Raw genomic sequence first — 27,606 nt, 5'->3', positions numbered from 1 at the left:
GTGCTGGGAAGAACAGCTCTTCTGTCTTGTCCAGCACAGCTCTGCCCTGACTTTCTGCATTACTACCTTCCCTGCCTGTCACTACTGCCCAGAACTCACGATGTCTCATGGAGCAATCCCCATTTCCTTCAACTGCATGTTAGTTAATTCCAGGCAGATGTAGTATTCCTCAGAAACACATGTATTCCTTGGAAGCAAGCCTACTTGTTATACTCAGCTATAGTGTTACCTTTGTCTGTAAATTGAGGGGGGAGGGGGAAGGGGGGGACTAGTATATTTCATAAATAGCAAATACTATAAAATATTTCATAAAGCCAAATAATTCTCTGTTTATAATTAGGAACTGTGAATGGAAGTCGCATGTACTGAGCATTTAAGCTTACCTATTTTTCCTATTCTGGAATATAAACCAGGCAAAAAGTCAGCCAGATCTTTTTCACAAATGTGTACACTATGCTTTGTGGTTTTTTTTTTTTTTCAAGAAAGCAGGAGACCACATTATTTGTGCATGAAAGTAAAGCATCACAGATACCCCACTGCTGTTAACTCCAGTTTATAGCAGGTTTTTTTTGCAACAGTTTTTGGAAATATTGCTAAAAGTGTCTTGCTAAGCTTGACTGCATAGCAGAAACCACGGGGATTACCCAAACATAATGTATACAGAATACTGTGCTGCCATCACACAATTGTGTATACTGTAACTCTGTGTGTCAGTCATTCACCAGAAACATTAGATACAAAAAAAGGGAGTGGAGAAACTAGCAACCTAACACTTTCAAAACCCAAATACTATTAATGGGAGAATGCCAGCTTGAAAGTGATGCTTCTGTCTGGACATACTTACCTGGCATAATTATGAGACTCTGAATAAATGAACAGGACTCTACCTGTGCTTTTTGCATGCCAGTAGCTTTACAAATAGTCAGTTTAAAAGATCTTTGCCATGGGCATTGCATAAATAATTTTATATACATAAGTATATATGTATATATATTATCTATGTGTGTGTACCAATGCATGTTAAACAAAAGCCCTAAGAAGATTTAAAAAACCCATAGCGTACTTCATAACTTATTTTCTAGGATAAACTATATTTTTAATCAATCACTTCAGAAATCGAAGCTGTCAGTGACCTTTTAAAATGACTATACATATACAGCACACTGATAGACGAATATTGATTTTTTTTCCCCCTCCACTGCAAGCAAAGTTTAGAGAATTAGTTTTCATACTGAGAGATAATTATTAAGCTTCAATTTTGATTCTTAGAAGTTTATAATATAATTAGGCCTCTAAATTGTGAGCTTTTTTTAGTTGTTAAGTCCAAGTAACCAAGCAACTATATGCAGAAATTAACCTTTTTATTATATTATATACTGTAGTAGTAAAGTTTGTTTGAAGTGCATGAATAAAAAGTTAGTGAAATTACAGGAGGAACAATCTAATATAGCAATAATAGGTGCATTCACTGTGCATCTGAGAGGAGGAGGGGGGAAAAAAGAAGAGTTTTCACTCATTTTGGCCTAAAACGTGTTCAGGTTTCCAAGATTCTGACATCAGAACCCAGATAACACTGGTTAGAACCATAGGGCTTTACAATAAAAGCTAAAATATTGACCATATGATGGCAAAAAGTCTTTATTTTGTCGTTAACTTATTCTCTTCTAGCTACTCTCTGATGAGGTTGGTGGTGCTGTGGAGGATGATCTCCTTCTTCTTGACAAAGATCGTGATCGTTCAGCACTGTAGGCAACATGCTTATCATAATTCTGTATCTGAGCCTCGAGGAAATCCCTCTGTTGCTGGCTGATTGTCTGGCTAATCAGTCCAGGAAGAGCTTGAATGCTACCAATTAAAGTTTCCAGTTTAGTTTCCAGAGTAACAATTCTCTTCTCAAAATCTTCACTTCTTTCATTTAAGTCAGAAATCATGTCATACATGATGTTTTGAGTCTGAAAGTAGAAGGATGTAAACAAAGGTTTAGAGAGACCTTACAGGTACTGTAACAAGCAGCACAACTCTACAAGGGTTTGTAAATGCTTTTGCACTTCACAAAAAAAAAGAATATGAATATTATAACGATGTCTGTCTTGTGAAATAATTTTCCTTGTAGATACAGAATAAACCTTCTACTAAATTTGCTGAGCAGAAATGTAATGTATTTTGAGTAACACTTTAGATGACAAGGTCTAAATGAATTAGACAAAAGACAAGACCTTTTTTGGAAGTTCAGGTTCTTAGAAATGCACCATGCTAAGCTTTGTCAACAGTCAGTTGTGTAAGCCACCAGAAGACCGAAGGCTCCAAAGCTGTGATCCATCCTTGACTCTTCTGTATTTCCTCTGGTTTTAAACACCCTCATTCTTCTAAGCGGAACACAAATGTTGTTCATTTGCTTTCTCCTTAAACTGACGAAGTTTTCTTGAACTGGCTGTAGTAAGAGTAGGTGAGTGGATTGTTTTTGAAATGTAGTGCAAGGAGGAAAAACTCCATTGTATGCTTCTCTGCTTCTGCATTCCCCAGACTATCTGCCCTCTACAAAACAATGTTTGGTTACGGCAAGTGTATAGGGTGTACTTTAAAATGCCATAGTGGTCACTAAAAATGTAACCTGAAACGTGTTATTTCACAGAGACTTGGAACCGGTTAAAAATAATGACTAAATTTCTCCTTCTGATAGCCTAAACTGGATGCAATTCAGTAGACAAACTGGTTGAAGTTTATAAACCATCCGAAGGGAATGAATATTAATTGAATGACTGACTGCCTGAAATGTAAAGCACTTCAGTATCACATGAGTTTCGATAACCCATTTCTCTGCTCCCTGTTTCAAGATGCTAGCATAACCCTTGAAAGCAAAGTAGTCTATGTTAAATAGTATCTGAAAAGTCCTTATCAGTTGTGAGAAGCATTAGACTGAAATGTATTTTCAGCAACCGAAGCTGTCTGGTGGTTCTCTAAAGCAAAAGGGGAGTGAACACTGAAGAGTTTAATCTTTGCTTTGATGCACTTTAAATTGAAGGGGGTTGTAAGGTACATGAAGAGGTGTAAAAGAAACCCTTAGGAAAAGCCCATTAATGCCTCTAATGTAGCCTCAAATTAAGATCAAAGTAACTGTTAAATACTGAGGTCTAATGTGAAACCTGGAATGTTATCAGCTCAGCCCTCTAACTCTCTAGGTATTATTTGATATTAATGAAAAATTCCAGCAACAATAGACAAGCAGTTTGCAACTGAATAGCCTGTTTTACCTCATCTCAAATGGCTTAAAAAACATTAATAAAGCCTTACGATGTATAGGCAAAGTAGGCCGCTATTATTCATTATAAAAACTTAAACACAGACCTAAATTTACTTGTCGAAAGTCACTGCTGCATAACACAACAGGAATGGAAAACCAGAACCTCTAATTCCAGACTGTGTGAGAGTCTGTGTACTATGGTCCCTCATGGCACAGTCACTAGCACCGGATGGGAAATCTCTTTACTACACAGCACTACACTACTACGGCCGACTCACGGTTCAGCATTTACCGTGACCACTGCAGTCGTTTCAGGAGCTCTCAGGATCAGCCTCTCAATTGTGAAATCTTCTTCAAATGCACAAAAACAAAAATTTATGGTGCATTCAAACTTTTGTCAGAGCCATAAACAAGATGTTTCATTCAGTAGGTGTTACCAAAAACCACACACATATTTTCATTTTCTACAAATAACAAACTTGTTAACAATATTTGCATGTATAATGCATAACATTTTCACTTACAAACTCTTCATTTTGAAAGGATGAATATTAAAACAGTAATTGCCTACTAACCTTTGCCAGGTCCACCAAAGTGTTGGCTTGATCATTCAGCTTCCTTTGTTCCATTTTTACACTTCTTAATCTAAAAAGTGGAATGTTAAGTCAGGTTTTTTTGTGTATGTGGTCACATTAGGATTTCTAAAAAGCATGCACAAAACTTACAAGAGCAAATAACTGCATGGACAATGCCTTGAGTACTTTGTGTAAAGTCAGAATTGGTCATGTGCCTGCTACAATGAGAAGCATGCTTCTTCAACACCGCAAAAAAGGAAAGAGCAAGGGAATGTGATGTCCTTGAGAATACCATTTGCCATGGTCAAAGTTGAATTCAAGAAGGGAGATAACAATTTATCCAGACTATATGAAAGAAAGCCAAAACATTCCTGAAAGCCTCAGTATCGTGACAAGTAGATATAGGAAGAAACATAGAGCAACTGGTTTTCATCATTAATGTTATAGCAATCAAGAATCTTCCCATGCCTACATGACTAGATACAGGTATTAGCCCTGTTCTGTCGGAAATGGATTGGGTTAGCAGGTGTTTGAACCTGATGGAAATACAGTGATAAGTGAGTTTCTCATTACTTTTAAACAGAACTTCCATCTGACCAGCAGCTAAATAACCAACACACTTGCCAATACATTTAATTTGCTTACATAATTTGTGATTCTAAATATAATTATATTTTAAACTTAAATTAGACATTCCTTTTCAATGCACTATTTAAACTACAGCACTGAAAAGCTATGAAAGAAGCAGCAAGGGTATATTTTTCTCTTTGATGCCTGCCTATCTGCATTATTATTAGTTATGCACATTCTTTGAAAGATACATACATATATAGGACCTTTCTTATGTGTTCCCTGAAACAAAGTCCACGTTTTTCAGATTAACTACTAGAGGAGTAGTTTGCAGATGCAATTTTCACAAATAAGCAATTTTGCCCTTAAGTACGAGTCACTTGTTCAACATTTCCCAACAGAGAAATACTTGGACTTTCAGTGACTTTTCTGGTGGCTGGTCTAAGCAGGAAATAGCATTTTTTCAAAAACAACATATCAAGTTATAAACAATGTGTTACAAGATACCATGCGGTCTACTAGTATGTTAAGGGCCAACCAAGCTAACCATTTGGTCAGCTGTCACATGAAAATAAGTTGGCAGCATTTTGTGGCAGGTGGGTTGCTAATGTATATTCTGCCTATTTCTCAGTGATGGTGTTACTTAGAAAGCTTGTTTAAAGAAAGCCTTCTTGGAGATATTCCAAAATCAGAAAGTTTCTGTTCATATCTTTAGTTACCGAGCACTTCCTTGCATATCTAGGCTAACCACCATGAGAAAGTAACTTGTGAAGAGTGAAATATCTTTTAAAACACATGGAAATAAGTGTTAAGGTAGAAATCAATTGTTCACATAAAATTGACATTTCGGCGGCTTGTTACTGGCATGTCATATGCTCTTCTTCCCCTGGAGGCTTCCTTCAGAGCACAACATAAATGTAGACTATGAACTGGAGTTATTCTAAAGCAAAAAATACAGAGTAGTCTCCAAGGTATGGAGTTATATCATCACAGTCTCAGAACAGAATAATTACTCAGAGGTAAGCATGTAATGATTTGACTGGAGAATGATAACCCTAGTGTTCTGGTGAGCATCTCTCAATTTGTGGAACATGTGTTTTCTGCTTTTCTTAAGAGTCATTAACTCATCTGTTTGCCAGTTAGTATTTTAATTTTAAAATTCCAAGAAATATGTTGTTATTGTAGCAATACAAGTACCAGCTGACACCAACATGGTAATTCCTCATGGTAACCAACCCAATACCTATCACAGACTGTAAAAATGTATCTCTAGATAATGGCAAGTCTTTAGCTGCAGCAGCCGGATTTAAAGAAAACTGTCAGACTTTCGTTCCTAAATTCATTAAAAGAAAATATGAAACAACTTAATTTTATGAACTTCACTTATCACAGCAAAAGATCATGATTCTCGATCGCGTTTCCATGGCAGCAATCAGACCACTGAAGTTCACAAATAAAGACTCTATTTTTTGCATGCAGACAGTGGTAAATTCTGCAAATTTAGAAAGGAACAGCTTATACAACTTACTTCCGAGCTCTATTTTCATTTTGTTGAAATAAAGAGACAAAACAAAAGAAAACAAACTGTAAAATATACTAAAACAACCAAATGAGCACAGTGGGCTCGATTCAGCAGGTGGTAAGTCCTAGGGAGTTACTACTTCTTTCAATTAGTAACTGCCTGAAGTGGAGTCTAATTCACTTGCATTCATGAAGAAGGAACCTGCAATAGCTTCAAACTTTCCCATTAACTATCATCTGTACATTTTCTTATTCATACCATACATAAAATGTCTTTTAATAGGATCATTTAGACTGATAATTTCACCTTCACCTTATTTAGTGTGCATGAGAAGCAAAAAAGACGCAGACCAGCTGAAGGCAGTTTTAGAGCTGTGACTGTGAGTTTGAGACTGTTACCATGATCTGTTCTGGTTTCTTGTATAAAAGTGGCCCTGAAACTTCACTCCTTTTATTTCTGTCTCCAGTGAAATGGTTGGAAAGGTGAAGGAGGGGGACCAATAAAAAACTAAGAATCCAGAAAGATGGAAAAGAGCCATATACTACCATGAGTCACTTGAGGAAAGTTCAGAGATGCAAAGGGAGAAAAAGTAATTTGCACCCATCCACTCTGCTACAGCTGGAAGAAAGCAAACTGCTAGAGAGTAGTGTTTTCATCCACAGAACATTCTTCAGCATATTGAGAATATTTTCCTTTTTGTTTTTTTTTTCCTTAAATACAAAACTTTTGGAAATGCGATGCAAAGTGCTGAAGGACAGAGGGAAATGCATTATTAACACAGCTGTTCAAAGTTTGGCTGGCACAGTGAGGAAAAAATTACTGCTGCCACCCTCCTCACCCCACCTGATTAATGAATTTTTAAGGCAGATTCAGAACACCACTTTACATCCTGTGAAGATCTTCTGGGCTTGAATGATACATAAATGTGCAGATCGAGCCTGCTGTGCTTTTTAGATTCTTCTCTGAACATGTGTGTGTGCACACACACAGACACACACACAGACACACACAAAATAAATAGCAAAGTTAAAACGTTAAGGAATAACCTTTGCAAACAAGGATTCGAGTCCAGCAAAGGATGCACAGGACATGCCATCCTCTGTCCCAGAACCTCTGCCACTCCTCTCTGCCTCCCAATCCTTTAAGCTAAGCAGGATGACCAAACTGGGAAAATATACTTTTTATATCCACATAAAAAATGCCTCGCCTTTTGTCGTCTTTCTAGTCCTTCAAGTATTTCTGCAATAGCACAGTAAAATGTAATCCTGCAAGTTTGTTAAATGTAAGATAGTAATCAAGGTTTATAGATTACTTATACCTTAAGCTTAGCTACCCATTGCTGTAAAACATTGCTATGGAACAGAGAAACAATGACTGTCAGCCTAAATTTACTAACAGGAAATATGGTAACCTGGCCTTTCCTTCCTGTTTTTCCTGCCAGATGACACATAAGTGTTCTTTTCCTGCTGGATGCTTCCCTCACATCTCCTCACAGGTTGGCTCAGACACAGACCCACAATCAAAAGTTATTAAAACATCAGTTCAAAATTAAACTTAATTTATCTACATCTCCCCAGTATCTCACGGAAACTAATTTCATAGGCTATACAAATGGCTACCTCAGGTAGAGGAGACAAATAGTGGCATGGGTCCTGACCATTCCTCAAGAAGAATGTGTGGTTCCTGGGGACAAAAGTCCCTTTTAACTCCCATGTAGTCCAAGGAATAGCAACTGAATCATTGTGCAATTCTGCTGGTTTTGATGTGCTTTATGACAAATATGTATTATGAATTTTAGATAAATACTTACAGTCCAGCAATACCATAATTCAGCTTAATCCTACCACTGGCTACAGTTCTCAGGCTTGTTTTCAACCTCTTAAGATTTCAGCAGAGGGGAAGAACTCATGTGAATCATGCCAGAGGTGCTCAAAGGTCACGCAACAACTGTTGGCATATAGTCCCATTTTCTAGAACAGATGCCAGGGGTCATAGCTGACATACCGACATTTGATTTTATGCACTGAGACTACATGGTGGAGAGAGGCAACTAATTGCTGTTGGGGTGTACAATGATGCTTGATGTATATTCTTTTCATTAAACACTATATACATACTCATAGGCTCTCTTCTATCCCATCATTCCGATTTTAAATTCTTAAAACATCTACTACAAATGAATTTTTTTTTCATTTTCTTCTGTCTATTGTAGCTTGTATCTTACTACCTGTAAGCAAATACATAACAACAAAGGATAGTCCCAGTGGCAAAAGACAAAAAAAGTCTTAGATAATTCAAGAAGCATGGGAAACTTCTAAAAAAAATACAAGTTCAATTTACCCTAGATTGGACATACACAGCCATCATACTTTTTTTTTTTTTGTAAACAGGTAATACAGTAAAACCTTATCTTTTTCTTACTCTGAGAGAAAAATCAACCTCAAGAGCAATGTTCTGAGAAGGGGAGGGGAGTGGGGAGAGAAGGGAGGGGGCAGGATGGGACATGGGGACTAAGAGTGACTATGAGGGAAAGGGAAACTAAGAGAGAAAACACCTGGAGAGGAAAATAAAGCAAAATAGTACTTACTGATGTATAGCTTGCAAGAATTTGCGTTGATGTTTCCTTACTTTCGCATGGTCTATCTTTTTAACCAGCTTTGTGTTTTTATAAATTAACCATGTTTCCCTGAGTACATTGGCCGCTGCATTTTTCACCTGTTTAATAAAAGAAAAACACCAGGCTGACAAAAATAGCATTATGTCATGTTTTGTCTTTTCTGGTATAAACTCTTTCTAAAGCACTTAAAACCCTGCCTAACTGTGGGAAGTGGGGACATCAAGAAGCTGCAGCACTGAGGGCAGAAAGCTGTAACTGGACCAAGGGGACTGCTGAGTAATTTCTGTGTTACTTATAATATTGGGACCAGCTCTCTTTGCATCGGAGAATAATTTGTCTCTCTTCTAAAGAGTTAGCACCATTTGGTGTTTATAGCAATATAAATTACAGTGAGGAAATACTAATGCATTATCTGTATGGTAATTAACTAAATTTATTTAATAGGATCATAAAATTTCTCTCTTTCTTGTTCTGTGGTTATTACCTCTTAATTCTCTTAGCAATTTAAGAGTCTTTTAAATTTCAGAGATGTTTGAACATATTTTTTTTCATTTTGTTTACTTTTTTATTCTTCTTTCTTTTTTACCATTCTCTGAGGAGATGAAAAAATATCTTGTCAATTAATGTGGCCAGTGTTCTATTTCATAAGTGCTTTGAATTTTTTTTTTAAATTAGGCTTTCCATAAAATGTTATAGGTAAGACCACCTACAGTTCCTTCTTTGGTGCTCCAAAATTTGCTTGAAAACAACAGATAAAGAATTTCAGTGCAATGTTGATTAATAACCGAATGACTAGGCTACTTGCAAACTGTCCTTATTATTCATCTTTATTTTTCCTCCCTACAAATTTATATCCTGCCAGTCACTGCAGCATCAAAGTTAAGTCAATGTCTAGGTAAAGACATTGCAGGAATGCCATGCAATAGCTCTTCCCAGCAAGGGGTCCCCACCTTGTAGCTGTAGAAGTGTTGGAGAACCTTGATCCTGACTTCAGTGGAAGCACAATTACATTTTAGAGACCTCCTCAAAATCTCTGCCTCGTCCTTGCATTTCCACAAGGTATGGCTATCTTCAGGCTGTGAGGAGACCTCTAGTATCCGCGTAACTGATTTGTGACCTGATGTGCATCTCAGATTTGTTTGCTTGGTTTGCTTTTCATGTGCTTTGAGTTTCATGAGTTTGAAGCTACCAAAGCACCACCTGGATACAGTATTAGACTGATATTTAGATTTATATGAAGGATAGCTGAATAAAATAAACTTTAACAGGCACAAATGAACACCAGACTCAAAATCTGGCCCATCTTTACAAAATGTTTTTCTCTCCTGAAAGACACTTTGAGCTCAGCTGTCAGATTACACTAGAAAAGTGGCTGTGTTAGGAAGGGGCAAATTGCTGTCTGTGGTCTAGTATCAACAAGAGCTTAACTGACTATAGTAGGAGTGTACATCAACAAGTTCTGATAGACACTCCAAGTTGGACACCCTTTATACTTACATGAGAACTGCCTTCCCACTCATCCTTAGTCTTTCCCCACCGTGACTGCTTAGGGGAGATACAGGCTGCTAGTGGTGACCAGCATCGAAACAAGGGAGCCAGCCCTACCAGAGCTGTGTGCTGACGTGTCCTGGAAACACAGCGTGTAGAGACATGACGCAGCTCTCTGCAGCAGACGACCCGTGGCAGCGCAGCACTGCACCGCTGCACAGACCTGCAGTGAGTCACCAACCTCCTTCCCGCCTGGAGCAGAGCCCTGGTTTCCAGCTCAGGCATTGACATCCCTCTCCACACCATCAGTAAGGACAAGCTCTGCTGAGCTCGTGTTGTGAGTGTAAGGACCTTCTCCACATTGGCTCGTCTCAGTAACAAAAATTAAACAAATTGAGAGGACTGTGTAGCTCCTACTCATTTTCTTGTTCCCTCAACACTGACCTGTTTTATTTCAATAAAGGATATCTATTGCCTTGTTCACTGCATTCTTTCACTTCACAAGATGTTATTGTAATTTAAATCATATTTCATATGGAAAACTTTAAAATTTCTTTTTATTAATTCTAATGATTTCTACGTGGGTTTTTTTTAAATAACATCTTCTAAAAATATTATTTTCTACAAACATCTTTCAAGGCACTTCAGTACTGTGTGCCGGCAAGTGAACCCTGTGCTGAGTACACAAAGGAACTGGAAGGACTGTCTCGCACAAACTATGAATATGTCTTTGTCTTAAGAACATCCTTCATAGCTTGAAATTCTTGTATGTATCAGTCATTTCACCTATTTTAGCTACAAAAATTTTATATATTCTCGTATGCTGCGTGAAAGTTTTTTTTAGTTTAATATAAGTCTTTAGTTTCACAGAATTTAACTGTTGGTTATACCAAATATCTTTCAGGTGCAAGGACCCTCTACAGAAGAGTATTCAAATCCTCAGAGTCTGCTGAGAACTCGCAGTTGCCCTCAATTCAGAGAAAAGCTCAAGGCATTTACTTCCTCCTCCTTGCAAAATTGCACCCGTGAAAAAGTTCAGTAGGAGGATGGAGCAGGAGACTATTGAAAACAAATGCAGAAATAAATTAACACACATTTCCTTTCAGTTGTGAATATAAAGTGTGACTTACTCTTTTAGTTAGCTGGGTGTCCATCATGAAATTATGCACATGTTTTTCAGCTTTGGTAAGTTCTAACTTCCTTGCCACCACAGCTACCACCAGTGCAGTGCACCCAGCACCCTGAAAACAATAAAACAAACCCCCAAGATGTTACTACTGCATTTTGCAGAGTTTTTAATTGAAGTTTCTCCTTTGCTGTGGAAGTATGGCAGGCATCAGGTGATTCATCCCTGGTAAATATAGTGAACACGCTACAGCTATTTCATTCAGAGTAATAGGAAAAGTCAGTAATTACAGGCTGGTAAACTGTCAAGGCATCAAAATAATTTGTGAGCAGCATCATTTAAAAGTCCTGCTTTTTTTCCTGCAGGGGTTGAAAATTTGAACACATCCCACTTCTAGTGCATAAATAAAGGGGGGGGATCAAAACAACTTCTAAACCTCAGAATATTAGTAAAAAAAATGCAGAATACCCTGTTCTTAACAATTGTCTCAAGGTTACAGCAATTGCTAAAGAGGAAATAAGATTAGATTAGTATTTAGCATACAAAAAGAGAAAAGCTTCTTAGGATTTTCTGTAGGGCCTAAAAATAATAATAAATTTTGTATTTAATCACTTTAGTATACTTTCCTGTTGCTCTCTGAGTCCTTCAATGATCTTTTCCTGTAGCATTTCTGCTTATCTTATTACCATTTAAAACAGCACACATACATAAGACCATTTCTTCAAAACTTGGATAAGGTATCAATTTTCTCACTTGTGCAGTGTATATGTATGCGTATGCATGTATATACACTGACATGCATGTTCACAACAGGCCAAAGCCAGCAGGTGCCTGTCCCTTTGAAATAGTGCCTTTATCAGCATTACAAATTTAAATGTTTTTGAAGGGGGGGGGGGAAGGAAAGGAGGCTAAAATGAGCCATGTAATGAAAAGCAGTGTCTATTATACACATCTAGAGGTATCATTTACTTTACATTATTAATAAATTCTGCTGCCTTAGTCTTTTTTTTTTTAAAACAAATCTTTACAGGTTCTTTTTTAAAAAGTACAAAAATCACATTAAATATATGAGGCTGTGTTTAACTTGCAGGTTCACCCTAGCTGTTACTAGATCACCTGATCTAGTTGTTATTGCACCTGTGTCAGTTACTCTCCAGTATAAAACAATCTCTTGTTGCACATTGAAGCTTACCACATTTTCATTTGCAGAGCTTTCTTCCACTCTTTCTGCATTTCTCCCATTTACTCTCTCTCCATTCCCCACCTCTGTAACTGCCTTACTCTCTCTAGAAAATCCAGAAGAAATCTCTGAATCTAGTTTCCAAAATACAAATTCCACTAATAAACACATAGGGACTGCAAAATAAATTAACTCATTGGAAACTCTTATTCACATAGTGTCCTCAAAAAAATGAATCTGCTCTCTGTGCTTACTTACTGAGGCACCCAATGAATTTTGTGAAAGTCTCCAATTAATTAATTCTCCATTCCCCTGGTAGATTGTTCCAAGAAATCCATCTGCTCCCTCACAAACACCTAATTCTCTGCAATTAGTTCTCACCTATCACAGCTTCTATCCCCAACCACTCTCAACATTCCCTTCAATAAGTCCTTTGTAATTTTGCTGCATTTCCTGCTTCTCTCCCATCCTCAATACTAAGCTTTCTAGCTTTGCTCTCCTTCTGTTCTCCAATCCAGGAGATGAGTCAAAATGGGGCTGTAAGTAAGTTCCTTTGCTTCTCCACATCCCACTAAGAGTTAAAAAAGAAGACAGCCAATGCAGCTCAAGGCTGAGCACTTCAGAAATGCATCGAGCCTTCTGAGGAGAGGACTAGGCAGGAGATGCTCTAGTACATGCCCTATCTCCCCAGAAAATAGACAGCTCTCCTTTAGTATCCTTTCTGTGAAGGAGGGAAGGAGGGAAGTGCTAATATGTAGAAGACTTCTCTGCAGGCAAATAATTACCCCATACAATAGCAAGAATATGGAGAGAAAAGTAGACATCTTTTCTCCCAGTATGTCCGGATAACTGGGGCCAGGTGTTGATTTAATGACATAGATTGAGTTCTGCCTGTTTACAACAAAAATGCTAAAATGGAACGAGATTATTGATATAGACACCACTGGCAAAATGGCACAAAACAGCTGTTTATGCCAAGTTACCAGGGGACCTCGTAGGTCCCCCTTCCTAGCCCCCCACAAAAAGGCTAGAGGAATGGTGACAGACAAAAGGAATATGGTTTGAGTTGAAATTATTCCAGCCTTTGAGATTAACTCCCATGCTTTTTCAGAGTGGCGCAGCAGTTATAAGGGCCAAACACTGTTAAAAACAGCAGGTTTATATCTCACATGAAAGAAACTGCCTGCAGCAGCAGAATACTGTCACTGGCAAGCTATGACAATCACCTCTATAGTGTATATGCACTGCTATCTTCCTTATCTCCAGCACAGCTTACTGCAACAGCAAGATATTCTAGGTTTAGGTTACCCCTCTTGGCTTTGTGGGATATGATGAGATCTCAGGATATGAAAATGAGCTCTTTTATCATTTCTGCAAAAGAAGGAAGTATTCTACTATCTGCATGTTTACATTTTGCAGTACCTTGAAGGAGAACAAATTACGCTCATTCTCTAAACAACTAACAGCTTACAGAAATAAGATTGAAATTCCACTTAAGGCACGTGATGCTAATTAATATTTTAAGTTACAGTGCTCTGCACTATTATATGGCTCCCCTACAGATCTCAGCATCCTTAAAAATACTAATAAAGTGAGAATTATTCAAATTATGGAAATTAAATAGAGGCAATACAGCTACTTTAAAACGGTAGCATTGTAAGATCATACTTGCCCTGTTTTTGAATATCCTGATTCACATGAAAACCAGTATGTTCAGGGCTTTTTTTAAAATCAATACTACATAATGCAGCAGCTACTTTTTTACTAAAATGACTTAGGCTACATAAAAGCACCACGATAATTATTTCAGCTGCAAGAAGGGCTCTTTTGAGAATAAAACTCTAAAAAGTCTTATATTTGATTATTGCATTTTATAATTTCCAACATCATTCTTTTTATCCTGTTTTGAAGTAAACAATAAACTAAACCACTGCTTCAAGCTCTTGCTTAACTTTCAGGGGAATTATATATAATACAAAAGAAATTAAAAAGGCAGGAATGTATATATTTTCAATATCAAAGCAGTAATTAATTCTATTTGGAATTTGCACTCCTCAGTCAGCCCCCGTCCACCTTTTGCATTACAGAGTTATTGTAGTGTATTTTGGCTTGGTAAGCACCCTGATTTTAAGGGTGCTTAGGACTTGCATTATGTCAAAATTTGAGGAAAAAGAGAATGAAAAAATATTCATAATGTTCCCTCATCAGTCCACTGCAGCTTTAGCTAGAGATACATATATCCGAAAGCCACCAACTTCCACCCCATTGAACAGTCCATTCAAAGTGTGGCTAAAGTAAAAGATGAAAAAGCAAGTGTCAGATTTCAAAGAATTAAAAAGCACCAGTTTGTGCTAGTTAGTAAATGTTCATAACTGTTTACATCAGAACAAGCCTATTTCACAAGAAAGGGAAAAAATGGCCAAAAAATTTAATTAATTGATGCTGACTATTCAGGTTTTCAGTGATTTCAGGCAAATTTGAAAAACACAATTCTGCTTTCATGGTTTCTCAAAATTGCAGAATTATTTTTCTATGCAGAAAAGTTTTCTATGTGTTCACATGAAATGAAGCATTGAACAGTTACAAGCTGTGTTGACAATTTAGACACAGCTGTTAATAATCTCGACACAAATTACTACAACACACACGGTGTAAGCAACTTGGGCAAGCCAAAGTTAAAGTTTTACTATATTGCTCATTTGCTCCATTTAATGGAAACAGGTAATAACAGAATTAACCATCCATTAATCTGATTTCTTTCAAGTACTCTGTGATCAAGGGTTTGTCAGCAACCACCAGTTTTAAAAGCTGATCTACCCGAATTTTTCTATTTTTCAGAAAGCATGTAGAGGCTGAACAAACTTATCTACTAAACCAGAAGCCCTTAAGGATCACAGATTTAAAAATGGGCTTCTCTAAAACAACAAGACCAGGATTTCACCAATGAGCTGAGCAATGCCTATTTCCTATTTGCAAGGATCTGAAGATCAGGCACGTGAACCTCATCCTGAATGCACGATATTTCTTGCTTGATATGAACTGGTGTGTATTAGTCTTCAGTAAAAGCAAGAGTCTGAAAACAAACATATGACACATCCTCAGTCTTTCAACTGGGCAAAGCAACAAACACTGGACTGCAGTGGCATCAGATCTCTGACGGTGATGTAAAACTTCCATTTGTGAGCAGTACAACCTTGAAGCATAAGGCCTGCCGCTTTTTACGCTGGACAGAACTCCCCTTGTCTGTCAATCCATCCTGTATGAAAACACTTTGATGTGTCTGCAAACAACTTTAGGATGTTCTTCATATCTTAAATTCTAAACATGCTGCTCCTGTTCAGGTCAAAGAACGATGCCTTAAGTTCAAATGCTCATGCAGGTAAGCAATAGTCCATGAAAGCCCTCCTTCAGTACCCTCTTTGCTGCCTAGAATCCAAAGTGAGTTGCCCTGATAGAAATAAGTGTATGTGGATATCTGACTCACATATATACTTAGGTATTTGTTAAACACTAGTAGGCTAATTATTTTCTCAGTTACACATGCCTAAATGATGACTGATATTCCTTAGAAAACGAATGGGAGAATGGACTAAGTTGAGGGAAAAAATAAAATGTCAACAGGCATTGGCTTTTTGACGTCAAGCCCACACTGTCCGAAAACAGCAAGAGAAGAAAGGTGAAATTCATTGTATTTTAAGTTACACTTTAAATTTAGCAACTTTAACAAATGCTTAAACACACCCTTCAGAACAAAATAACTATTACTTGGTGTTATCTTTCACTTTACCCTTAGGCATCATAAACTAGAACTTTCCCTATCTGTCTGCACAGTCTCTCCCCTTGGTACTTAGTTCTGAATTACTGCAAGCTTCCTTTCATCTGCTTTAAGAAAGCAAATTTATCTCTTTCTTAGCCATATCAGAGATTGCTGCAATGGTTATTTTCTTTGCCCATCATTTTTACTATGTTACTGTGCTCTGTCCATCGATTCCCTTCTCTGTGGCATCACATATAGAACATTTGTCCTCAATTGCAATATTTTTTGACTCCAGGCTCTTCCATCTCATGCATTTGAGCTCTAATAAGCCCTTTCAGACAAAATCCTTTGCATCATCTCTTGACTTAGGAAAAGCTCCCTGGAAACACGTACAAATTTAATATATAGTTTTCTTTCAAATTCCTCCCCTTCTTTTTTAGGATTTTACTTACTACAAAGCCTAGCAAAATCAGTGAAGGTACTTAAGATTCTGGTGTGCCAAGATCACTTGTTTTTATCCTACATAATGCCTCCTTGTTCCCCACTTTCTTTGCTATATGGAGATGGTAAACTGTTCAGGAATTTGGAATATATAATTCTACTGTCTTTATACAGTACTGGTATCAACAGGATCAGGTGTTATGAGTCCTGAAGTGCTACAAGAATATAAATAACAACAAAGATAGATGGTAGGTCTGTATTAACCAATTATACCGTACACATCACAGTACTAGACCTGACTTTGCCTTTGCTCTCCTCCAGATCCTGCTGTGGCTTGCCGAGATTATGTATCAATACACTTACTATATACTATACCAGCTGAGATGCCTTTAGCAGTCTAATCACAGTCCTCTGTCCTCTTCACTGATGCAGCCCACCCTGAGCTTTCTGCTGTCATCATCAGAACCGCCAGACCAAAGCTGACTAACTTAAAAGTTACCGCAGAGAATTTCACATCATGGCAAATCACAGCAGACATAGCCATGGCAGCTAGAGGGAAAAAGATGGTGTTGCCGAAAGTATCCAGTGAGGGTGAGGCTATGAAATTTGGATGAAGACAATGCCTTTCCTACCGCTCACAAGTGCCAAGACTCAGGGTTCACACTGGTGCAATACACACTGATTGCAAAACTGCAGAGTTCAGGCTTAAATAAAGTTTAGCATTTACATCTAACATTCTGGTAAAGGCCCAGTTTTAGTGATAGCCAAAGAGAGGTGCTTGCAACTCTTCAACTAAAGGGTTATCTAAGGCAAAGAGTGGTTAGCACTAGCTGATAAGCTGCACTGAAAACAGCATTTAGTCAGCAGAGAAACCCTGTACTCTAAGCAAATGCCTCTGGCATTTCCTCTTGGTTCTTTCTTTGGTAAGGTTCCAAAATAACTTCACAAGATAACAATGAATTGAGCCATTTCTGCAACTACCTGGAGGTCATATGTATGCCTGGAAATGCCTGTATGGTGAGAAAGGAAGCAACGCTGTATCAGCGTCTCAGCTGAAAGTCTCCTGGCAGCTTTGGTGTACTGGACTGGAAGTGAAGTGCAGTCTGTAGCGCTGTAGTGGTCACAAAAATGTCCTGCTATACTTGCCTGTAGCTGAAAGAAGGCAGTTGCCACATTTCTTGCTCACTTCCCTTGGGATCCACTGAGGGAGAGAGAAGGTATGCTTTGCAGACATATGGTTCTGGTGGGAAAGTTAGCTCTGCACCAGAAAAGGCACAACATTCCTCCTGCTGCTCTGCGTAAAATGAAAATCCTGTAAGAATTTAAACAGGCATTTTGTTCATTTGGGTCTCTAGAAGGTGGACTTAGAGGTCCACCAGGGCAGGGGAAAAAAAAAAAATCTTGCTTGAAGTAAACAAAACCTCTCCAAAACAAGCAATACAAAAGTTGAGGGAGGAATCCATCCACAAGACAGACAGAGGCTAAGGAAATGGTGTTGTATAAATGTGGTTTTGCATTTGTCATTGTTTACTGGGAGAGATGTGTAACTGCAACACAGAAACAAAACAGGATGAGTAATAGGACAACTATTCCATCACAGCCAAAAAGGTGACTTAAAATAGTTTTCCATTATTTATACTTTCATATATTCAATATTTGCCTGGCTACTATTGTCTTCAGCGGAGTTTGTCTGCGCCACAGCTAGAATTTTATTGCAACATTTAAACTTCTAATCTATACAACAGCAGATGACCAGATTCCTTTACTTCTAATTAGCTCATAAGGTTTTTAGCAATGTTGCAAAAATAAAAATTATGAAGAGCATTAAATGTTATACAGACATAGGAAATTGATTAAATACTCTCAGATGCAGTAATGGGTAATCATAGTGGGGGTGAAGTAAACTCCTTTTCTTGAGTAATGCAAGCTGGGTACCAAGAAAGGCTTCTGGGACAGCACAGAAAATGCTGATTTATAAAGTGAAGACAATCTCTCTTCTGCAGGGGAACCTACAAATGATAGTAGTGTTAACTCCGAGAAGCCCAAGATGCACCCTGGTGGCTTGGCTCCCAGGAAACCTTCAGTGGTCATAACAGCTAAAAAACTCCTGGAGATCAAGACGGTTTCTATCAATGTGCAAAACCCCTTTTTGCTGAGTGAGAAGGTGAAATCTGATCTCACTAAATGAGCAGGCTCAACAGACTACAAGGCTGATGGGAAACATGACTTTAATAATTCAGGATGACGGCTACCGATGATGTTCTTGTCCAACACCTGTCTTGTAAATACAGAAGTTTCATGAGAATACGTGTGAAAGTATATTAAAATTGCATTTTAAATCTGAAGTTATTGCAGATGATATTACATTTTTTCAAAACAAAGCAGAAGTTTTACTGTAACAGTCATCAGCTGCCATAATATCTATGTAAACAAAGATATCATGGGACAATTGCTGTTCATTCCAGGCAGGAACTAACTGTCTTTGAACTTGCTGAAATGCATCTGTAACTCCTAGCTAGACCTAAGTGGGAAACAGTTCCCCTGGCCTCTGACACTTCAAAACTTTCCCTGCTCTACTGGTACGAACTGAAGACCTTCCAAGGGAGGTTTTTTCCCTTAATTTTTCTAATTCTAAAACAACGTTACACCTGCCAGGAGATTTTGTTTACTCAAATGGAGGTAGAGCCTCTGCCATTCCCTCACATTTCAGATTACTGCCCTAACTGCCACTACTTCAGGGATCACTCTCTGGAGCTTCTCAACTCAATTTTGATAATTTATTTTTCTTTACTTCAGTTAGAAATTTCATCCCAACAAGCCATAGCCATAAAATAATCCCAAACTATGTTTGTTCCTTACTGAAAGGTTCAACTTTGGCAATCTGGTGTGCTGGAACAACAATAGTAGAGGAGCTGAAGAATTTCTGAACAGCCCAACTTTTAATAGCTTCAACCCTGATAATTCAAGCATCATGAACTGTCTTCTCCATATTACGTTTCTGCTTGACACACTGTCCAGTTAGGTTGTATTATGTTAGAAGGAATAAACACTATCTGTTCTGAATCCTGACGTCACTTACATTTATTATTCTTAGAACCAACTGAATTAAATTCTACCATATATCTGACACATGGAACCAAGATGCTACCAATTTGTATGAAACACTTTTCATATTTTCCTGTACTCTTGGGGAACTAAAAACTGAGCTGTGTTCTAGATTTTTTAAATTCCTCTAGTAGGCTTCTTATCCGTGAAACTATTCACCACGCTGCTCTGACCTTTTACCACCACATACTAGAAATTATAAAAATACTATAGATTCTTGATACATATGCAAACTGTTCAAGGTAAACCTTTAAATAGCAATACAATCCATTATTCTTTTACTGTTATTACAGTAAATTGAGTTGCTTCTATCAGTTCACCCATACTTATCTACTCACAAAGCAGCATATTAATCAGACCTTTTCAGTTCTTTGAGTGTAATTCAAAATACATTACTGTGTTTCATAAACAGTTATGTGTTTCTGCAACTCATTACAGAATTAAACAGTGTAAACAAATGTTTTCATAAAAATTCCCACATTTTTAGGCATTATTATGCAAAATAGTTTATGACCTCTTTGTACATTAACCATAGAAAGTTCTATAAAATAATTTTCATATTTCATTGCTCAAATCTGATGTTTACCTTCTTTTTCTCTTTTTCAGGAATCATCCTAGATGATCTGCAGCCAATGTTAACTATGCAGATAGAATCTACTTTTTTCTCTTTTTTTTACAATCTAGTAACCATTAAATTTCAAAGATGTTACAGTTCAGATTTTGCTACTAACAAAAATCATATGGATGAAAACTACACCACTGTAGGTGTCATGTTCCTCCTGTAGACAGTTCTCTGTATTTGTTGGTAAGACCAGGCTGAGTCTGACACAAAACTGTATGCACAAACACCACAATTTAACCTTACATGAAGAGTCCTCTATCCTCATAGCAAAAGCACCTCATCCCTGTCACTTTTTTCATGATGCATAGGAAAGGAATTGTGATTCTTTTGAACTAACTGCAGACTTCCGCAAGGACATTAAAAGCTGCAGTGTAAGAAGCTTTAAAATCAGATCTGATTAATTTTTGATTCATGATTTAGAACTAATAAAAACTAGTGTCTGTAAGGCCAGATTGTACACATTGACTGCATTGTGACTACTCTAATAAGAATTCTTCACTTATATGAGTGGTGTTCAAATCCTGTAGTTAAAAGATGCTACTTTAAAATTTTCCAAAAGAAACATCTAATCTTGTCCACCTTTATGATGTAAATTTAAGAAAACTTCACTAATTTATTTGGTTCTTTCATAGGCTTAACTATCTCTTTGGAGTTCATTTCAATACCAGAAGCATTTAAGCTGCACTGTCAGCATTAGGAAGGCAGACATTGTGAAATAACAGCTATTTCATTCAAAGCAATCTTCATCCAAGCTATAGCCAACCACCCTGCACATCCTGTGACAGAAAAATTGCAACTCATCCATTTTATTGTAGCAACATAGGTTTGACCTACTAGTTCTGCATGTCTGCTTCTAACTGTTGGCAGTTGGCTCTGCAGGAAGATTCTGCATCCTTAACTTTGCATCATACCATAAATGCACTAGCTCACCACATAATGCTGGATGTGAAAGGAAAAGAGTCCTTCCCAAACCTTGCAAGAAAACCTTATATTTGGAGTTGGAAGAATGGATTGCCATTATTTTATCTTGCATAGGTACAAGAGCTTAAAAAGATCCATAAAAAGTATCCATCTCACAGTCAATAATTATGTATCTTCTCATACCTTCTCACACTTGCCCCCTCCTTTGACTTCTACCAGTTTCTACTTCCTTCCTTTAAATTTTTGCTAACTTCATTATACTCCTCATAAAGCAAGGAAAATTTGGCAAATCACTCTAAGGCCCTAACTCCAAAAAGGCATTAAGGAGGTCGAAGTGCTGCCTATATAAGCAGGTCCACTTAGCACCAGCACAAAGTGCTCCACCTGTAGCTGAGCTCAGCCTGCTGACCAGGATCTGAGAGATCTGCTTGGCTGTGCACTGACAACCACGGATGGCATCTTCAGTGGGCAGACAAAACTCTGATGAACTGCATGGCATGATGAAGATGCCATAGGTCTCCCAATCTTCTCTATATCCAGTTCCGATAACAGTGACAGCACTCATATTTCTATCCATCCATCACACTCTTGCAGACCTAGCTAATGTATACAGAGGACAGAGGACACATTTGCTATCTGATTTATAGTCCACTAGGCCCATAGTCTACTATTGCTGTTTAATGAAATCTCATTGGAAAAACACTGATACATAATCGAGTTGAGGTACCCAGTTCAGTTTCATTTGCCTGTCTGTGAAGCGTCTCTGCATTAATGCCTGCCACAAACTCCATATTGCACTGTGTCAGTATTTTCATTAATGTTTCACATATTTAAGTGCTTTGCAAGGTCAAACCCTAAATTGTTCAATATGACAGTGCATAGTTTTCCACTATTTGCCTTCTTTGTTCACAGTTTGTTTTTGGTTTTGTTTTTTTTTAATTCTAATACATTAATCAGACTTCTTCGGCTTTTTTCCTTTTGGTATAGTCTGAAAAAGCGTAAAGATTTTTCTATTTTCCAGAAGTGTGCATTTGCAGAATTTAAAAGACATCACTTGAACCAGTGCCTCAAGATTGCAGTAGCTGCAGTTTCAATAGCCAGGACAACTTGGTGCCATCAGCAGACTGCATAAAGTCTACTTCCCAGGCTGGAGCACAACACAGGGTTCAGCCTGAGCAGTCCGATTTCCATCACACAGAAAGCAGCTCCTGAGGCAGAAGTGGGAGGACAGCCAGGGCACCTGCACTCTCCCTTCACTGGGGTCAAGACACCAAAGGACCCCTCCATGGGCCACCAGTTTTGCAAAGTCAATATTAACTCTTCAGTGGGCTGTGTAACTACTCTTGTATTCACAAGTACTTCTATTTATTCTCCCTTCCACTCTTTTTAAGCAGGGACATTATCTGAAAGCAAAAACTCAGCGGTATTTGGTATTGATCACACCAATCCAACAATGTATTTGCTACTTCAGATGCGAGGGAGTTACATCTTCCCTCTTAAAATCACATACACGGTTTCATTTTATTTGTTACATTCATTCAACAATTATCCAGTTGTATCTTTTAATTAGACCATCAACCACTCCTATTGAAATAAAAATCAGTAAGTCTGTTCTTTTAGGATCTTATCTATTCCACAACAAACAATTAGTTACTGTACAAGTTTCAGAAGAGTAGCTGGTTTTAAAGAATTCTATTCAACACCTGTAAGCTTTTTAGTATTGCAGGTTAGGCTGGAAGATAGTTCATTATTATGTTCACTGTTTCATACTTCATATCTTTCAGATCCTTTATTAAAAAAAAAAAAAAGAAAAAAAAAGAGTAATTTCAAATCTGACTTTCTCCGATTGCTCCATAATGTTTTTCTCAAAGGTGATGTTTGCCAAATGCATACCATGGGTGTCCTTAAAAATGTAATTAGGGGTCAGGCTTTCAGTATTGTTTTACCTGTCAACACACACTAGCTACCTGGCTTGTTTTTTGGTTAAGAATGCTTTCTGTCTCTGGAGGTATTTATCCCAAACTCATTACCATGAGATTCTGGTTGGACCCTCATAAAAAACAATCAAAGACATGAAGGTGTGTATTATCCATACATTTTATAAGTCTAATTTTCAACAGAATCTTGTTTCAGTTGTGAAAAAGAAATTCTATGTGTGCAAATGGTAAGTATTAATCAGTACTTTAGTTTTTCACCAAAGCAATGGAAGCAACCGCTATAAATAATTTTACATCTGAATCCAAATGTTGCTGTCATAAGCAAAATGACAAATACATCTTATAATTTCAGCTTCTGTGTGGTTCATTCAGAGGCATATAGAATAACATTTGCAACAATCTGGAGTCTGTTTTTCTGATTTTATTTTTACCTTGTTTTCATCATAATAAAATCATAAGCCTACCCACAGCTATTCAAAGTAACAGTCCAGATACTGCTATCATTTGCACTAGCATAAATGCAATAGCAGTGTGAAACCTATGGATGATTAGTATCAAAACTACTGTTCTCATTGCACTTTTTCAGGCCTTTGAAGGTCCTAGATTTCTGTTACTGTAAGTTTTTTTCCCGTAATGAAATGCTGAAAAGTGCTGAATAATTTGAGAGAACAAAATAATCTGTACCTGCATCTTCAAGTATTTGCTTCTTATTTCTAAACAGTGCTTGGGAGGAAGGAAAGCTTTGTACCAGGGTTCTGTCCCCATTCTGTACATCCTCGTGGCAATATATACTGTTTGTCCTCCTTTTTTCCTAATGAACTTATGACCATGTTTTATTCTCTCTGGCACCAAAATCCAGCTCAGAAAGAGCAAAGGCAAATACCCCAGAAGATGGCAGATGTGAGCTTAGCCAACAGCCTTTAAAAAAGCCTTCTGAGTCATTCCTCTGCTTTCAGCCTGTACAAACTCTGTATTGCAAACTCTGTATGTAAGGAGATATGCATTTGCCACCACTGGCAAAATGTACTGGAAGTCTTTCTCAGTAAAGGCCAATGACCTGAAACCTGTCAGATGTTTTTTTTTAAAAAAAAAAAAAAAAGACATTTGAAAAAAATTGTTCAACATCACAAAATTGAATTGATTTATTTTATTCTTTGGACAAAAAGTACACTCTTATAAATGAAAATTTTACTAAAACACCTGTTCAAAAGGGGCAACTATTTGATTGCTTTCAGCCATAATCCCAATATACCTGTTTTAACAGAGGTAGATATTGGAGCTGAATTACTTATAATCAATGGCAAAAATTCAGAAACAAATATGTATCTTACTGTTATATACAGTATATATGATGCTCATTCTGCCCTTCACATTCACAGGGACACTTACACAGGAATTGATACAAGTAAAAGTGGCAGAGCCTGGAGCTTTTTTACTTCTAATTTAGTGTATATATGTGTAAATTTCCCAGATATTATAACACATCACCTTATTCCCTGCCTAACTTTGACCAAATGGTGCAATACAGAAAAGTTAAAACCAGACATGAAGTACAGTTAATAAATATATACTGAATATGTATGCACTAACAATTGCTGCATTGTATCAATGGTAACAAAAACTCTTATAGTGAAAATTGCACTACGCAAATCCACTTACAGCAATGGAATGCTATGGGTAGTACGTTATTAGACTTATAAGAAATAGAGTAGAAAACTATGCTCAAGCAAAATGCTTTAGCATATTAGCCACCATCACATTTCTTTGTTTGCGAGTAACTTAACTTTAAGAAACAAAAGTCAGAACGAGGGATTCATTATTAGTACTGGTCCAATTACACATGTCCAAAGATAATCGAGAAAACTTGATACCTTAACATTTAATGAAAGACTCTATTGAGATTTTGAATCTGCAAATTATGTCAGGGTGGAATTTATTTCTCTGTTTTTCATTACACAGCTGCTAAATTTTACCTAAAGAAAAACCCTCCATTCCATTACCAGGAATGAAAGACCATAGGAATGGTGTGAGTAAGTATATGTACTCTACAAGCCAGCAAATAAATATTTCTTTATGATTTCTACAAGTTCAGGATTAATTGCAGCAAACTTAATATCCAGTGAATAAATTCAGAAACACTTACCATGATTCCAGTGAGTAAACAGACTCCTTTCCCACAATATGTATTAGGTACCATGTCACCATATCCAATGGATAGAAAAGTTATTGAAATCAACCACATTGCTCCAAGGAAGTTGCTAGTAACATCCTGTTGATCGTGGTACCTGAAAAGAAAAACAATTTCTTTGTCATGAAAACTTTTGTTAAACTTTTGTGCTGTCAGAAAGAATTTGCATTAACTGGTCAAGAACCATCCTTGTATTCTACAGTTATTTGCTTTTAAAAAGCCGTTATTAAGGAATTAAAAAAACCTCAAATACAATTACATCAGCAGTAAAGAAACAGAAGGTACAACAATAGCACCAGTAGTAGAGGTGGTTTATAATTGAGTATTCTGTTCTTATTATTAAAATAGCAGAAACCTCATTTTTTAATAGAATCTCTTAATCAGGGGTACAACTTCTGCTAATCCTCTGCAGTGGCGTAAGACACCAGTCTACTGTAGTTGCTGCAGTCTGAGGCAAACATGAAAGTCAGAAAATGATGTGTGGGCAAGCAGACAGCAGAGCACATCTCCATCTCCTTGGGCTAAACACAAGTCTGTGATTGGAAATCTAATCGTGAACTATCATGTAAATGCTGACTTAGACAACCTAAGATCTTCCCTCTCCTTCAACATTTTCAAGATAAATAGAAAAGTATGCCACTCTATTTATCATCAACAAAAGATCTTTGCCTTAAATATAGCAAACCCTCCCTTTTGTGTTAAGTAAGTCAGCTGTTAAGTGTACTTTCCTGATGTGTCATTTGTTGACTTAGTTTTAAGTGTTGTCTTAGTGGAATATGTTCATTTTTTCCTTCAAAGAAAACAATTTCAGATGAATAATCTAGTCTTCACATGACATATATACCTAATTAACTGGGAAGCCGTAAGGACACATTTTAAGGCTAAAACCTGTTGTCACCACTCACTCGGCGGGGGGGGGGGGCACGGAGGGACGGACACGTCTAATAGCTGAAAGTAGGTGGAATTTTGCTCCCTGGACAGAGTAGCTCTGCAACAGAGACTATCTGTGGCAGCCACTGCAGCCTCAAGGTTGCAATAACCCCCACAGCTGCTGTGAAGACTCAGGTTAGCTATCTATGCTGTTGGATCCTCAAGTGTATTATTTTAGCCAGTCCCTAAATCCGAGTCTCACAGAGGGCCATTAGGAAATTAGTTCACAAATCCATAAGCAACCTGCTTTCCACAACCAAAAGTATTACTTCAGTGTTCTTCCTTTCTGGACCACAGTCTCCATGGTGGAGCAGGAATGCAGTGAGCACAAAGGCAGTCTCAGGAAATTCCCTATTCTCTCATTTGCAAGATATTTGCTATATATATCTGCAAAATGCCTTCTTCAAAGTCCCACCTATGCCCTGATGGTTACAACAACCTAAAAACTCTGACTGCCAGAGACTACAGCAATCACTCCAAAGAAGTTTGTTCCACATTTAAACTGTACTCCTCTCTCTCCTGGTGTCACTGTTGTCTTTCTCACATACTTTATGCAATCTTTCGAAGATTTTTTGTTCTGCACCTAGAACAATGCAGTAACAGCCCACATTTGGAGCTCGTAAGGATGACAGTGACACAGAAAATGACAACTACCACAGCAACAAGAGTAGTAAAAAGAACGACAGCAAACTTGATTTAACTCATGACCACAGAGCTCTGCACAACAAAAAGAGATCTGACATTGATTTTTTTCCAGTCTGCACTAAATGTTACAGATTACACTTAGCAAATAATGTCTGTGAAATACATGGATGCAACGAGAGAGACATATTCACCTCTTCTAGGAGGCAAGAAGAAAGCCTATGTAACATGCAAGTCCCTACAGAGTACCATGTAAGTGATATGACCCATAGGCTTTGGATGAGCTTCACGGAAGTGCACTAAAGCCACAACACATATTCTAAGGTTAGCAATTCAGTTAAATACCAACAAATGCTTACATAAACATTTACAATACATTTCTTTAATGCCTCTCTTTGGGTTTTGAACCTGGCCATTTCCACACTTCAGATAGAAAACAGTTTTCCTATGAAGACAAAAATGCAATGCAATGCTTTTTAATTTTTTTTCTACATTTTGTCCAAATAGTTACATCCTTACTAAATTTCAGCCCTACATGGTGATAATTATAGAAATCTTGGTATGACTGAAAACAGAACATTCAAATACAACTCAGTAAGTTCCTGAAATAAACACCAGTTTCACATAAAGAATGCCAAACCCTCTCTTTTAAGCCTTAAACAATACAGGGAAAAGGTAATGGAGTCTTTATCCATTTATCCTCCTTTAACCATGCCAGGAAACACACAAGCCAATCTATACATA

The 27,606-nt window shown here is 37.4% G+C and overlaps 1 protein-coding gene across 1 annotated transcript in view; it reads right to left on the bottom strand.

Moving 5' to 3' along the window:
- Positions 1–1,231: 1,231 nt before the first annotated feature.
- The window catches only part of KCNN2 (potassium intermediate/small conductance calcium-activated channel, subfamily N, member 2), a 71,175-nt gene continuing 44,800 nt past the window's right edge, over positions 1,232–27,606 (bottom strand). Inside the window, exons 5-9 of the mRNA XM_010568448.1 lie at positions 25,246–25,360; positions 11,144–11,254; positions 8,496–8,623; positions 3,817–3,886; positions 1,232–1,952 (exon numbers count right to left, since the gene is read on the bottom strand). Of these exons, the coding sequence (XP_010566750.1) occupies positions 1,665–1,952; positions 3,817–3,886; positions 8,496–8,623; positions 11,144–11,254; positions 25,246–25,360 (712 nt within the window). The 3' untranslated portion in view covers positions 1,232–1,664. The remainder of the gene's footprint in view (positions 1,953–3,816; positions 3,887–8,495; positions 8,624–11,143; positions 11,255–25,245; positions 25,361–27,606) is intronic.

This window comes from Haliaeetus leucocephalus, unplaced genomic scaffold (genome assembly GCF_000737465.1).
Source record: "Haliaeetus leucocephalus isolate CR32 unplaced genomic scaffold, Haliaeetus_leucocephalus-4.0 Scaffold241, whole genome shotgun sequence".
Taxonomy (NCBI): Eukaryota; Metazoa; Chordata; class Aves; order Accipitriformes; family Accipitridae; genus Haliaeetus; species Haliaeetus leucocephalus.
This window is presented reverse-complemented; position numbering and strand designations above follow the sequence as displayed.